This window comes from Electrophorus electricus, chromosome 4, assembly GCF_041902795.1.
Source record: "Electrophorus electricus isolate QZ-2024a chromosome 4, ASM4190279v1, whole genome shotgun sequence".
NCBI classification, from domain to species: domain Eukaryota; kingdom Metazoa; phylum Chordata; class Actinopteri; order Gymnotiformes; family Gymnotidae; genus Electrophorus; species Electrophorus electricus.
The window spans coordinates 25221477-25237172 of record NC_137500.1 but is presented as its reverse complement, the minus strand read 5'-3'; the positions used below and the strand labels follow the sequence as shown (position 1 = coordinate 25237172).

The 15696-nt window shown below is 42.0% G+C and overlaps 1 protein-coding gene and 1 long non-coding RNA gene across 3 annotated transcripts; one reads left to right on the top strand and one right to left on the bottom strand.

Moving 5' to 3' along the window:
* Positions 1-1916: 1916 nt before the first annotated feature.
* On the bottom strand, positions 1917-3475 carry LOC145657537 (uncharacterized). Its single transcript, XR_014123295.1, has 2 exons — positions 3340-3475; positions 1917-2059 (listed from the first exon to the last, which is right to left on the bottom strand). It is a non-coding gene; the product is annotated as an uncharacterized LOC145657537 (long non-coding RNA).
* zgc:152774 (MORC family CW-type zinc finger protein 3) lies at positions 2752-15636 on the top strand. Of its 2 annotated transcripts, XM_081712907.1 has the most exons (17): positions 2752-3233; positions 3325-3397; positions 4311-4443; positions 5450-5671; positions 7603-7749; positions 8516-8675; positions 8834-8962; positions 9189-9308; positions 9572-9675; positions 10038-10214; positions 10926-11045; positions 11434-11511; positions 11889-11928; positions 12882-13006; positions 13379-14063; positions 14272-14540; positions 14776-15636. In XM_081712907.1, exons 1-17 carry the CDS (start codon positions 3195-3197, stop codon positions 14924-14926), a joined length of 2772 nt encoding a protein of 923 aa, XP_081569033.1. In that variant the 5' UTR covers positions 2752-3194; the 3' UTR covers positions 14927-15636. The 2 variants fall into 2 exon arrangements, with proteins under 2 accessions (XP_081569033.1, XP_026865431.2); XM_027009630.3 differs by lacking the exon at positions 5450-5671 and having other exon boundaries at positions 2951-3233; positions 7669-7749.
* Positions 15637-15696: the final 60 nt, after the last annotated feature.

The following is a 15696-nucleotide window of genomic DNA, read 5'->3' as shown; positions in this document are numbered from 1 at the left end:
TTTGTGCCTAAGTTCCAGTGAAAATACCCAATTTCTGATAAAAGACTGTCAACAACAACAACAAAAAAAGGCTCCCATCACAGCTGCAATGCTAGTTGCCAAGTCTAACAAGAATCATATGAAATCTCAAGGTCAGAGTAAGAACCCAGATCATTCTCCCTGCCAACAGTGCAAACCACATGGACATAGTATCCCTCAAAGTCCCCTTAGAAACACCCCACACACTCCTCTTCCTCCACCTCACGTGCTGGGGAGGGTAATACACCAGAAGCTAGTTTGTCTGAAGGCTTTGATGGATGGGGAAAAAAGAAGACATCTGGTCTCAGCCCAAAGCGATGTCACCTTTGTCGCCATGCTCCTAGGAGGCCAGGAGGGCAATTTTTTGTAGACACTGAGGGTTCTGTATCTGTCACTAACTTACCCCTCCCTATTTCTTTACAAACTACAACACATCAAGGTCTCTTTTTTTCCCAAATCATTGCCTGTTTCTCTGCAGGTGGATGAGGCAGTGGTAACAGTGCCTTTGTGGGTTGGCAAAAGAAATGTTACATTGAGGGCATTGACTTTCTGCCTTTGCTAGAGGCTGATGTATTCCTTACTGAAAACGTGCTGAGGCCTGGTTGTGTCTCCCCGTGACAATTCCAGTATTCTGTCCAGTATGCTATCTCATGCTTTTACTATTAATCAAATTGACTAATTGTGTATGCAAGTGCATAGTAGTGTGCCGTTGTTAGGCAAAATAGCTGAGGGATGTCCCTGGTACCCTCGGTCATACTAATCACTTCTACCTCCATTGTACATGTCCTCCCATTTATTGTCTCGCACACTCTTTACTCACTTTCACTATTGTGTCTCCTGTAGTAGGTCATTCTTGTCATGTGCAGGCTAGATTCCAATTTGGCATAGAGAGACGGCAGCCTCCAGAAAGGCTCTTTGGGTGATGTTTGCCCCCAGGGTGCTTTCTTGTCCCACATGCCATGGACGTATTGCATTATTGTTATTATGGTAACTTTTGTTTGGTTTCTTTTGGTTTGTCTTTTGAGTTGTAGTTTATCACTTAGATTTGTGTTTTTTGATTATTTTCTTGGCATGGTGCATCTGGTTACTATAGTGACATTAGTTCTATATTTCAGTGATAAATACATCTTTTATTGTATAACCTAGAGTAATGTCTACCATCTTTTTATTATAGGCCTACTATACTTTTTACTGACTATCTATGAATAAATGTGTATGACCAGGATGATGCTAGAGAAGCTAATGCAACACAGAATATGTTTACAGCACATGGCTGTTTTAAGCTAACGTTTACATTTACAGCATTTTGCTGACACTTTTATCCAAAGCAACTTACAATTCTGACTGAACACAACTTGAGCAACTGAGGGTTAAGGGTCTTACTCAGGGGCCCAGTAGTAGCAACCTGGCCATAGTCTCATGACTAATCAAGTACCTTAACCACTGCCCTGATATTAATTAGTTTTATGTAGATAGATAGCTAATTAATATAATGCCATGGCATTATATTTGGAAACAGTAAGGTTAGCCTATAGCCATTGGCTTATTCTGTCAAATCAACTAATTTTTCAAACTAAGCTGCTCTGCTACGCATAGATATGAACATAATCATGGGGACCATGTTTGACTACCTCAAATTTTCAAGTCGACACCAGGATATTTTCTTTTTAGGTGCTTGAGCATGTACATCACACTTCTGTGGAAAGCTAACTCGCCTTTGCGAGGCAGGAGAATGAGACGCAAGCTGTTGAGAAAGAACAGGTTTTATTAAAGAACTATGAAAAACCAGTGATAAAAGGAAATTAAAGGACTTGTAGACCACAGTAACGGTGATGAACAGACTGGAGAGAATGAACTGAGATGGTAGTGTCAAATAATAAGCTAAAAGCAGACATGGATCAGAGGTTCAAGCACTTATATTTTAATGCATTAGCAGGGAGCCAAAGAGGAAGACTCCATAAGGATGAAGGAGACAATCCAAACTCTTCTGCTCCACCTTTACAAACAACTCCATTTATACTTTGCCAAGCTGGTCAGCATTCTGGAAAAAAAATAAATAAATACACATCACCATACAAAAAAATGTCATATGGGACTAATTTTTTTATTGTTGACATTGTCAATAATATCGAATAATTGTTTCAGCTCTATTATTCATGTTCACAATACACACAAGTTACTATCATGCATTATTTTACTCTTTTGGTTTATGCTTTAATTTAAAATTGGCTGCTGCTGGAGAAGCCAGCACATAACATGATGCCTCCCACCCCCACACTTCACTACACAGGTAGATTTGACATAAAGAAGCTCCATGCAGGCTGTGCATCAAAAGGGCTAGTTGACAATTAAACCAAAATGTTGAATTTCCCAGGTGTTTTGTTGGAAACTCTATATGGACATTGAGAGGGAAACATATTTAGCAGCAGTTTCCACCTGTCCACCTTGGCAGAAATCTCTGTGCTGTTTATTTTGGATTTTAAAATTCTTTTGCAGTCTCCCTGAGACTGAACACTGTGTAATTATAATTTAGCATCTCTTAGTTCTATCTGAGATATGATCTTTACATCTACTGCCAACCGTTTTGCTGCATTTCATGAGCCATTTACTGTGCTATTTTGCATAGTTTTGGAGACGTTTCTTAGCTGCTTTTAGTAATGTATGAACTGAAACCGTAACTAAAATTCTAGAGTTACCATTGTGACAGTCGTGCACTCCTTTAATAAACAAAAACTGCAAGATAGTCGCGTATGATTTTCTCATGGCGATGTAAAGTCCTCCAGTCCTCCAGACTTGTACTTGTTGAGTGTATCTGAGCTGTGAAGTGTTGCAGACAGTGCGAGTCATGATTTGGGGAAACCGGTTTTTTGTTTTTATTAGAAGCTCTAAGGACTACTTACAGTATACATCAAGCAAGACGTGAGGGGGATTTTTAGCTCTAACGCTGTCACAGGCAACGTAAACCGACAGCAAACTGCGGTGAGTCCACCGCAGAAGTGAAAGAGGAAGGAAGAGCAACGATTTCCTCGCCAGAATGTGTGCGCTCGCTCAGGAGGAAGATTCTAGGCGTTTGCGAAATAAATTTAATTTGCGGTGACGTATTTCACGCGCTCCGTGGGTTTTGTTTGCTTTCATTTTGATGTGACGTGCTTTCGTGTCTATTGTTCGCTGGAAAAATGGCGAAGCTGAGCGAGCATGGGATCCGTCTTAGTTCTGTGCGTATTCATGATGCAGAAGTGTACTGTGATAGTTTCTGTAACCCTTTGCCATATGCAATGTTATGCAAAAGTGTTTATGTTCTTCTAGATGAGCCCATCTTACCTGAACAGTAATTCAACTAGTCACACTTGGCCGTTCAGTGCTGTTGCGGAGTTAATAGGTAAGACGTTAAGATCGTTACTTGTGTAAAACTGAAAATGTTTTCTTCCGAGGCTTTAAGGTTTCGCTTAGGTGCTCGACTTCCGCAAAAGGGCATTAAAACGTCGAAAGAAGCGTTTACTTGACAGAAGCAGCGCACCTGTTGCGCGTCTAATTGATCACTGGGCTATGCCAGCAGTGAGTTTTTAATGGTTGAGATTTATTGTTGTGTTTATTTTATTACTATTGAATTATGAAATATGGAATAATATAGAATGTTAAAATTCTGGAATTATTGTAGATCATGAACTTCCCGGGTTCAGCATGCACGTGCGTTCGTTCTTCCTTGTTGATAGACGAATTCTTGTTTCCATTTTCTCGCATGCCTGCAGGTCTCGATCCCATTTCCCCAACTCATCTGGCTCTACTATTTAAAGATTTTCTTTATTTTACCATGCTTTTCGGAAAAATAGTAATAGGCTTCTAGGCTACTGTAAATGTAGCTTTCTTAGTTATTGAAAAAAAATGATTTAATCTTAAATCCGCTCAGTGCTTGCTAGAGTTAGTAGTGTGTATTCATTTTTGAAGTGTTCATTTTTAGTATACAGGAACTGCATGCAGCTGTTTCCACATGAGACATACTACAGGAATAAGCAATCCTTTTGTCTGTCTCTCTGCCTTACTCATTACTAACTATGACTGTAACTGTGGACAAGCATTAACCAATCACTATGAGTAGGCCAGATTATTTATTAAACCAGTAAACTAAATACGTCCCTCCGGGCATTGGAAATATATAACTGTGTCTAATGTAATTATCAGTACTGTAACTGCTCAGGTAATTTATCCATATATCGTGTGTGTGTGTGTGTGTGTGTGTGTGTGTGTGTGTGTGTGTGTGTGTGTGTGTGATTTGTTGCCTTTCTATGTGATAGATAATGCATCTGACCCTGGGGTCACAGCCAAGCAGATCTTTATTGATGTGGTAACTGTGAAAGGGCAGCTATGTCTCAGCTTTACAGATAACGGAAGTGGGATGACTCCTAATAAACTCCATAAAATGCTCAGGTGAGTGGGGAACAGACTGAAAACTGGCTCTCAGTCTCCTGGTTTGGGCATAGCTTCTGAGAACATTGAACATTCAGATGAAATGCCATTCACAGTTCACAGGGGAGTGTGTAGCCAGGAAGACAAGCCTGTATACACAGGCCAGCATGACATAGTATGCAGGCCTGATGCTGGTATGTTTCAGTATGTTCTGAAAGTTTTGAAAGAGTTCTGTGTTTGTTACATTTCTACCAACATTTTGTTAAGTTGTTATAAATAAACTGCATTTCTATATGTTTTAAAGTATTAAGTAATGCAGTGTATGATGGCACAATTCCAGCTGAGCATGTATTGTAATTACAGGGATTATTTAAACTGGAAGTTGCACTTTATCTACACCTTGTTAAGGAGTTTAAGCAGTTTTGTAACCTTTAGATTTATGACCATAAGAGATTTCTGAAGGTTTTTTTTCACATATATAGCCTTACACATGGAAGATACTAGAGCATTACCCAACAAATAAAACAGAGCAGACATGTAAAGTGTTTTCCCTCCACTGAACAAACCATATATTAGATATATGCAGGTTATGACATTTGAAAATCCATCCTAAATTGGGAGGAAATCTGTGCAAGTTCTTTCAAAAAAGGTGAGAATTTTGACTGTGGGAGAATGTCAGATAAAAGCAATGAAAACTCTCCCAGGAGAGTTTTGGCAAATGTGGCCACCACACCGCAAGGGCATTGTGCATGTTTATTTCATACGAATCCTTGAGCGGCAAAGTGTATATTCAGCCATCTGATAATTATCCCCGTATATTGGGTTGTTATATTCAGTTTTTGTCCCTCATGCATTATGGCGCAGAACTCTAATTAACTCTTATCAATTTATGATCCTATGTGCATTGTCTTAACATCACCCTGTCTCCTTTAATGTAGTTTTCAGTAAATTACTAAGTTTATATGTTAGTGTTGAGCCTCTCATTTAGTTCTCTGCCCCCCCCCCCCACCCTTTTTGTTTTTTTTAGTTTTGGCTTCACAGATAAAGGATCGGGAAAGTCTAGTCACCAGGCCATAGGAGTCTATGGGAATGGCTTCAAGTCAGGTTCAATGCGTTTGGGTCGCGATGCTCTAATCTTCACAAAGAATGGAGGATGTCAGAGCATAGGCATGCTTTCTCAGACCTTCCTGCAGGCCATTAAAGCCCAAGCTGTCATAGTCCCCATTGCTCCATTCAACCAACAGACCAATATCCTTTATGGAGTCTTCTGTATTATGTAGCTATCACACAGCGTCAGTACTCATACAGGTATATGCAATTCATAGGCAGCTTTTGTTTTTACAGAAATCTATCAGAAAACTATTCAGATCTAATAACTTTAGGTGAATTATTTCCTCCTTGATGTTCCATCTAAACTTGAGTGAGTCAAATCCTTCACTTACAGGAACATAGAAACAGCTTGTAACGTTGCGCAATTAAAAGTGTATGTCCGAATCTCAGTGACTCCCACATATTAAGTTTACTTGTCAAAAGTTAAATATGTATTTACTTGAAATATAAATTTACTTGAACACTGAAGCCATAGCCATAGCATGTACTCAGTTACACTGCATCTTTGTCCAGACCGCCTTACAGGGGTGCTTTGTCTCCAGAGAAAGTAATCCATATACTAGTACATTAGACAGGACTTTAAAAATTACACACAAGAGACACTGCTCAGGGACACAGAAGTCTAAGAAATAAGATCAAGGGACAATGCTCATTGGAAACAACACCAGAGGCATCAGCTGATAACAGATAGGGCTGTCCAACAGGATTCCAAGGACAGACAGACCCAGTACTGCCTGGATCAACTATCAGAAATAATATCACTCAGTGTCACACACCTGGATACTCAAAGTCAATAAGACCATAAGAGTCTGCATTCAGAACTTGGTGGAACACCAAGGCAACACTAGAAGCCAACTCGAAGACAATTGGCCAGGTGACTATAAAGTGAGGCATATACCAAGAAGAGGCATTGTCCGCGCTGCTGCCAGATCATCAATAAGAGAAGGTACAGGCACAGATTCGGAGTAGAAGCACCATCAGAGAAGAACTACCATCAGCCACCTCCACTACATGGATGATATCAAGTTATATGCCAAGCCTGAAAGGGATATTGACTCAGTGATCCACCTGACCAAGACGTACAAGGACACTGGAATATCATTTGGGCAGAAGTGTGGTTGGCTGATAGTAAAAGTGGGAATTTAATTGACAGAGAGAATTGAGTTACCAGCAGTCCATATAACAGACCTGGAGAGCAGTCACAAACAACTGGACATGCTCCAATCAGAAAGGACCATGAGGCAGAAACAGCAACAGAAGGACAGCAACATCTAAGTTCCTCCGCAAGGTAAGGTGGGTCCTCAAGTGCCAGTTGAATGTGAATAATGAGATCAAAGGCACAAACATATTTCAGCTACTTATCATCAAATATCCATCTGGCACAAGAAGCCGGCCAAGAGCGGTGCTGAAAGGTGTGGACATCAAGACTAAAAAATCATAATGCATGGAACACTCCAGTCAAGATCCAACATCAAAAGGCTGTACACCAGCTGGGAGCGCCGCAGACAGATGGAAGAAGAGCTGGTGCCGTTGCATACACTTTGAGAGACACACCTGAGGGGCAGGGATGATATGCAAGGCATATGAACCGGACACCCCCAAGTCCAAGTGGGAGGAGCAACAGAAAGTAAAGGACAACACCAGAGCTAAGATTATGTGGGACCTCCAGGTCCAGACAGACAAGCAAGCAATGGCAAACAAACCAGAGGCAGTAACAGTTGGTAAGATGCAGTGGTTAGAATCTGGACAGATAAGATTTTATATACAGATTTTATATACACGTACACACACATGTACGCACACACACATGTACGTAAATTGTTAGGTACATAATTAGTGATCAGTCAAGTGCCTTTTGAAAAGGTTGGTCTATAGTCTGTTTGACGGCAGCAAGGCGCTCCACTGTACACATAAAGAGTAAACGTTCATTCTGCCTCTTTGCTGCAAATGCAGAGGAGTCTTGAGGCGTTTCTTTCCTGTGACACGAGGAATGGAAAAGACAGTTAACATGAATGTGTGTTGATGTGTGAGCTTCTCTTAATCCACACCTCCTTAACTTTGATTCTCACAGCGTTTGATAATAACAGAGGATTCTGAGGCCAGTCTCAGAGCTATACTCACTCACTCCCTCTTCAGATCAGATTCAGAACTGCAGGAACAGCTGAACTCAATTCCTGGCAAAAAGGGCACCAAAATCCTCATCTGGAACATACGCAGGTATGTAGCGTTCCAACAGGGGGAGCAATACATTCCTTTATGACTTGCTAGCTACAGCAACATAAGATACGTACAATAACAAGCCCATTTCTCACCAAGCACAAATAGTGTGTTAATCACTTGATTTTCTAATATTTTTTTTCTTTTTACTTTATTTCTTTTTCTTTTTCTTTTACACAAAAAAACCCCCCACATTATTAGTTCTAAGGGAGAATATTTTTTAGCTTTTCTAGCACCAACAATAATGGCAGAGAAACTTATCAGGCAAGTAATGATTTGTTGGCACCACTGGGTAAACACAGACTCTACACAGCAACAGGCTTGTAGCTGTGCCTAAAATTATTTGTGGAGTTAATAGGCAAGAGTTAATAGGTAAGAAAAATCAGAAAAATTGCATTACTTTTGTCACTTTTTGCATGAGGTTACTTTTCATGCTTTTAATATTCTTGTGTAGCCACTCTCCTTTTAGTTAAACACCCATATTCTGCTTTGACCTGAACCAGCGGTCAAGTGCTGATCTGCTAAAACCCGGGCACGGCTGTGCCACCTGCGGTTGGCTGGCCTGCCACAGATCACTGTCTGGGTTGGCATGTAGAGGGAAGGGTGGCAGGGTTCCCTGTCATGCCAGCGTGCCTCCCGGAAAGGCCTTGGCTCTGTGGCAGGCCTTCCGTGCAGAGCAGCAGACTTTAGAAGTGTTTGGAAGAACGAAACGCATGAGGTCTATAATCGAGCAGACGGATGAGTGCTCTCCCTGCCCTGCCGGCAGGAACAAGGACGGGAAGCCGGAGTTCGACTTCGAGGCAGACCAGGAGGACATTCGCCTGCCAGAGATCCGCTCAGAAGAGACAGAGGGGAGAGGGAAGAGGAGCTACTTTGGTCCTCGCCGGACTGAACACATTGTTCCTGAAATGGACTACTCCCTCAGAGTGAGTGAGCAAGGACAGACAGGGGTAAAAGGAAGAACCGATAACACCATTGAGATGAGGAGAGGTGTCAACTGAGAGGGTTGAATGTTCTATAAAAAAATTTAAAAAAAAAACTTTTTATGCACAGTCTCCCTTTCTCTGTGTCTTTCCCCTCTCAGGCATATCTCAGTATTCTATACCTGAAACCCAGGATCCATATCATCCTTAGGCAAAAGAAAGTCCAGACCAAACTCGTGGCTAAGAGTCTCTCCATGATTGAGAATGATGTTTACAAGCCACAATTCATTGTATCCTTTTACAGACCTCTCACTTGGAGCATTTGCAAATAGAGTTCTTAAACCATTTCCAAATAATAATAACTGCTTCAGTTCATGTCACTATTTTGCACTGTCAGTTATGGCAGTATGTACTAAGTTGTTAACATTTGTCCTTTTTGCAAGTTACAATGTAGCGGATCAAGCAATTTTTTTTGTTTTTTCCTTTTTGCATTTCTCTTAACCATCCTAAAATCAGAATGAGCGAGTGAAGATAACCTTTGGATTCAACCGTAAGAACAAAGATCATTACGGCGTCATGATGTACCACAACAACAGACTCATCAAGTCCTATGAAAAAGTGGGCTGCCAGATCAAGGTGAGCTGGCTAATACAGAAAGAACCAGGGGAAACATCCTGTATTTTTGCCTCATATGTTCCGTGTTATGGCTGTTGTCGGATTCTTTCTATATGGGTCTCCGCTTGGTCAGGCTGGTTTTCTGTAGCAGCACTTGTCTGTGGGAAAACCCATGAGTATGAGTGTACTGAGAATATCAGAATATAATTATGGATTTTCCATTAGTTATTATTTTTATTCATGTGTTTTTTGTTGAAAAAAAAAAAGTTTCATTTCCTTGGCAGTCTTCAGGCCAAAGGTCAGGAGTAGGGGTCATTGGAGTTGTTGAGTGTAACTTCCTGAAACCAGCTCACAACAAGCAGGACTTCGAGTACACCAAAGAGTACAGGTATAGTGAGCAATCCCTATCCCCAGTTTACGTTTTCAGCTTTCACTCTCTCCAGCCTGTTTTACACCACACGCGTTAACCGCGCCACTGCCTCATCAAAGGAATCTGTGCAGCAGGTGCAAAGAGTTTTTACTGCTTGCCACACGCAGACTAGCAGCTTCTACCTAGCACTTGCCACACGGCTTCTGGTGTAAAACAGGTTTCAGTTTACATAGACCGTACCTGCCAGCTGGCCGAAAAGTATATGCAAAAATGTCAAGTTTCTATAAAGGTTTATCGCTCTGCAGAAATTCTGTTGCTATGAATACAGCACCTGACGTGAGCACTGAATAGATTTGTCACAGCCAGTATCTTTCTGCCAGACTCACATTAGCTGCACTCGGCCTCAAACTCAATGACTACTGGCGGGAGAAAAAGGAAAAAAAAGCGAAAGAGCGAGCATTCCGAGCCCTGGAGAGGAAGAGCGCAGACGGGCATGCAGAGGAAGACGAAGAGAACGCCGAGGAGGAAGAGGAGGAAGAGGAAGAAGAGGAAGAAGTGTAAGCTGCAACGTCTGTGTTCTCTCTAAACAACCTCCCACCACACGTCTTACAAGTCAAGAGAAATCAGTCGCACCAGTGTGTGACTCTGCACTGGACACCTGCTAGCTCTAAGCTACCCTTGTCCTTCCACCGGCCACTGCTACAGAGACCTTGATACTCCCCAAGGTCTCTCTTTTACTCTTCTTCAATGGCCAGTGGCAACCTTGTTGCATATAGATGGGTCTTCCATAAAAGTTTAGTTTTCAGTCTGTAAATTGTTCATGCTTAAAAAAGGAAAATACCTGATGTTTTTGCATTCTGAGTAATAAGAGCTGAAATCTGCCTTAGTGAGAATCATTTTGGTTGGTTGGTGGGTCATGTATAGAAGATGAGACTTGAGCCGCTTAAAATGGACTGCTATCATAGCAGTCAACTTTACTGTTAGACCACAGAGTTCACACATAATGTGTTCACACATTCTGCCTTCTAAATTTAAACACACACACACACACACACACACACCCACATACTTCAGAGTTCTTGAGCTAGTCTGTAGTGCCAGAGAGAAGGAAACAGTCAGATCTGCTAGAGAAAAAGAGTGCACATGTTATCAGTAAATCTACTGAAAAGGAAACAGCAACTGTCAGTATGGCTAACTGAAGCATATGTGATAAGGCGCCTAAAACATTAGCTTTAATGACTTTAACGGTCTCTCTCTCTCCATGTAAGGGATGTGACGTGGATTCAGTGTGAGGACTGTATGAAGTGGAGGGGCATTTCCACCCACCTGTTTTCAGGAAACATCCCTGAGCTATTCACTTGCTGCCAGCACCCCATCGCCCGTCTAAGGTCAGAGTTACCACAGCCTTTCTGCCTACTACCTCACCTGCCCAAACCTCCATCTTTCCTGGCCCCAGGCACATAAAAGCTGTCTGTAGTCCTCAGAAGTTACGCACAACCTCCCAACCCTGCCCCACTCTTATATCAAGAAAATATTTCCCCATTTCATATGCTTTCAGGTTTTTGGGGGTTTTTTTGCCTTGATGTTCTTTAGTGGGACACAGTGTAGTGCTTTCACATTTCACCCAAAACTCCTAATAAAGTTGTAACGTTGTGATATAGTTGTAAAGCTGTGAAAGTCAGCACGCATAAACTGATTTAGGCTGAAAGGCACTCTGTCAGCATACACTACAAGCAGTGGAGTGGAGTAAATTGCCTTTGTGCTAATGTTTTAAAGGAGCTGCTCGGTGCCAGAGGATCCAGAGGAGATGATAGACGAGCTGACACCTAGCTATGAGAAAACGCACAAACGACAGTAAAGTTCTCAGCAACACTCAGTGTCCATGTGTGTGGGTGTGAAAGAGAGAGAGAGAGAGAGAGAGAGAGAGAGAGAGAGGGAGAGAGAGAGAGAGAGAGAGAGAGAGAAACCTCTGGTCAGACTCTGGCATTATGGTGACTGTTAAAACTGAGTGCTGAACTGTGAGAACTGTATTCTGTGTGTATGTGTGTTTCCATAAAAGAACCTCTAGAACAAACCTTTTTTCCAATTATGTATCTTTACAAACATGTTATAGGTTTTTTTAATAGTCACAAACATAAATCAACATGTCACGTTCACCCATCTACTTGTGAAATCTTGTGTGTAGCTTCATTGGTGTGTGAAATGAAGTGTGTTCTGTTGCCTTTGCAAAGGGAAAAAGCCCAGATGAAAAGAAGAGGAAAATCTGGGGAGGTGAGGCGATTCAACCTCTTAAAACACTCACATGCACACAAGCATGGTGACATAAAAAGCACTGAAATAAACTGTAATAAAGTACATTTTGCCAAAGCTAAGATTTTGAATCACTGTTATGAATACAACTAACTTTTTTCAAACAAACTCTAAACCATTTGCACACACTTGTAGCCTGCCACCCCAACACACACACACACACACACACACACACACACACACACACACACACACACACACACACACACACACACACACACACACACACACACACACACACACACACACACACACACACACACACACTGCCCTGGATCTCTTCTCTGCAAACAACTGATGAGGAACTGATGAGGTCTAGTGTCTGTAAATGTCTAGAAAAGGAAATCCCATGTGCATTTACAGTGTGAGTTAAGTGATGATAACCGCAGCCTCTGTGTAGGTCTGTGTAGGTCAGTGTGGGTAAAACTGTGGCACATTTTGCTAAAAGCAGATTCTGTAGGAACTTTACAGTCTTTGATCTATAATGTTTACACAAGTCAGCTATCAAGGGCATCTGTAATACTCCACATGAACTCAAATAACATTTTTTTAAGGTTTGTGTATTGTGCATCAAAATACTCAGAACATGAGTTTCACCATACTTTTGCCAATGAGACACAAGTTGTAACACATTAATTTTCATTAATATATTCTCCAAGTCCTTGACATATGCCTGTATATAAATGAATGTATAGGACAGCAATGTCTTATGCACTGATAGTGTGTGTGTGTGTGTGTGTGTGTGTGTGTGTGTGTGTGTGTGTGTGTGTGTGTGAGAAAGTACACAAGGTTTCCGGAGAAACAGGACATTTCAGATAGAGGTCCTTCATCAGCTGTGCAAGCAAAGTGCTTCTGAATTTCTAATTCCATGTCAAAGTGATACATATTTATTTGTGTGTGTGTTTGTGTTTAAGGGAGGTAAAACTCAATTAGCAAGCAGGGAGACACTGCATGAGCCTGACATTACAATGGACACAGAGACTGAGGACAATGAACTCGACTCCAGGCCACCTACGCCGGAGCCGCCACGCCCACACGGGTCAGAAAACTACACACCGTAACCCATGTTACAGCTACAATTGTAGCAGTAAACTGTTCCTTCCCAGTTTACAGCTACAGTTACCACACACTATGTTCTATTCCATTTTACAGCCTCAATTACGGTACACTGTGTTCCATCTACCCTGCTCTTGCAGTCAGTCTGATGGGTGCATACCCAAATAATTGCATATATATCACTGAAAACAATTTTTATATTTTTTAAATAGAATTAAATAATAATGCAATGAAGTAACATAACTGTCAATATGCCTAATAAAATAAGATTTATTGCTACAGAACAATAGCAAGATTAATCACAAGAATTATATATGACAAGATGTTCATTGTATTGTTTAATTCTCAATCTTAGCAACAAAAGGAAAGCAGCATGGAAAAGAAATGGAACAGGTAACAAGTCTTCAAGATGCTCCGAGTCCACTGACCTCTCTTCTGAAAAAGAAATAACAGCGGCAACCACAGAGAGAAATCCAGAAACTCCAGAGATGAGCAGCAGCAAGGACCCGGCCTCAAGTATGGTGAACCAGGAGGACAAAGTTCAAAACTCGACAGAATCTCCCGAGACCTCAGGTCCTTCTGTGAGCCAGGGTCCTCCTGAGCAGCAGACCACTCTGGAGCCTCAGACTAAAGAGCAGCCCAGAGCCGCTACCAGCTCACCAGGGTGGCCTCACTCACTCACCCCCCAACCCTCTATGGCTTGGTCCCATCCCCTACCCCCAGCTCAAACAGTGGTGGTACCTCCCCTCAGCCGCACCAGCCGACAGCCGGTGTCCCCACTACCGGTGGAGGGCGCGGACCGACCGGCGCTTGTCGGGAAGCTGGCTCAGCTGGAACGGGAAGCAAAGCGCCTGCGAAGACTCCTCAGCCTCCAGGACGTGGCTCCGCTGGTGGAAGGGGAGGCACAGGGGTCAGCAGTGGAAGGCGCGACTGCGGAAGACGGGGGCATGGATCCCACTGCTCAGAATACACAGACCCTGACTAATGCCTGTAGTGACCCAGGGCTCGAAACCTTGGCAAATGCTTCTGTGGCAACCAAGGTGAGAATCGACTGCAGCTGAACTGTATGTCAGCCAAACACTGAGTTTAATCAGTACTCGCTAGACTGCCATGTCTATATTTCCAGATATCTACAGATAAGACTCAAAAAACATTATGCAAAAAGATTAGATCAGCACCTCAACACTCAATACAAGAAATTTAAACTCTTATAGTGCATCAACATTATGTTTTTCTGTCTTTTGGTAGAAGTCAGAACTTCAGTCAGACAACCAAAGTACTTCAAAAAAAAATACCAAGCCCCCAAGCCAGCAGGGGGTGCCAGTAAGCTCCACAGATGACCTACACTGGAGTAAGACACTGGCCAAACTGCAGAGCCAAAACCAGGCTCTCTCTGCAGAGCTGAGTAAACTGAAAAGAGAGAGAGAACAGCTCCTAAACAAAGTGAGACAAGCAGAGAGAGAGACAAGGGAAAGGAGAGATCAAAGCACCAGCACACCCTCTAATGCTCATGATAGGTGTGTATACATACTCTAAGAATGCTGTAACTGCACAGCACACTTCTCTTCATTCTCTCTCTTCCATTAAGCACACCGTCGCTTCCTTTCATTACATTACTTTCCATCCTCGCAAGCTTTAATTTAATCAGATTTTATACGTACAAATATATCAGTAGCTTCACTCTTTAACGTTGCGTGGGGCTCTCTTGTCCACAAGGCAAATAAGCTTCTGTTTCTCTTCTTGCCACTGCAGTATTATAATGGAGCGATTGCGCTCAATACGCCGGAACGTCGTGTCTCTCCTGTCCTCCATCCTTCCCAATTTGGACATGCAGGGCATCAGCTATGACACGGGAGACGTGGACAGCATTTTGCAGCAGATCATCCAGGCTAACAACCTCTGATCTCCCAACCCTGCTTATAACAGAGCTTCAACATAGAGAAAGTAACTGGAACTGGTTACGCTGCAGTGCTAATAGCTGCAGTTCCCAGTGCAGTTCCTAAAGCTGAGCTGAGTACACTAAGGAAGCATAGAAGGAAACAACCACTGAACCCTGCAGTGCTTATTACTCAGCACCAGTTGTGCCATACAAGGGGTAAATTGAATGATTATAGGGCCATGTGACTGACAAGGGCCCTAAAAAATGATTAGGTCGTTAGCAGGTAGGGTACAAAATCCCTGGTGAGTAGCACCACAGTAAAGAACTATATAAGCTAACAGCTAATCACGTCAGGCCTGTTCTTATAGCTGTGCACCTACAGAGATCAGAGATTTTATTCCTGTTACACACCAAACTAATAAATGCTTGTGTTGTGTTGAGGTTTATACACCACTATTAATTTAATACAAACTAAAGTTGAAGATTTTTTTTTTTTTTTAATGGTACGATACAATATTGTTTGCCGTTGCTGTTTTTCATGGATGTTTGGTCATCTGTATGGCTTTGCGAAACACAAAAGGTTGCATAGTTTAGGCAGGCCAGATCCGTTTGTTGTTTCTTACAAAACCTTATTTTTTTTATTGAAAAGATGTTTGTGTACTACAAAATGATTTTCTTAAACTGTTTTTGCTTGATGGATACTACAGCAATAAAGTAAGCCATTTTTCAGAAAATCGAAGCATTGAGAAACATTTCTGCATTTTAAAAATACTGAGATCATAACAGAAAGCAAA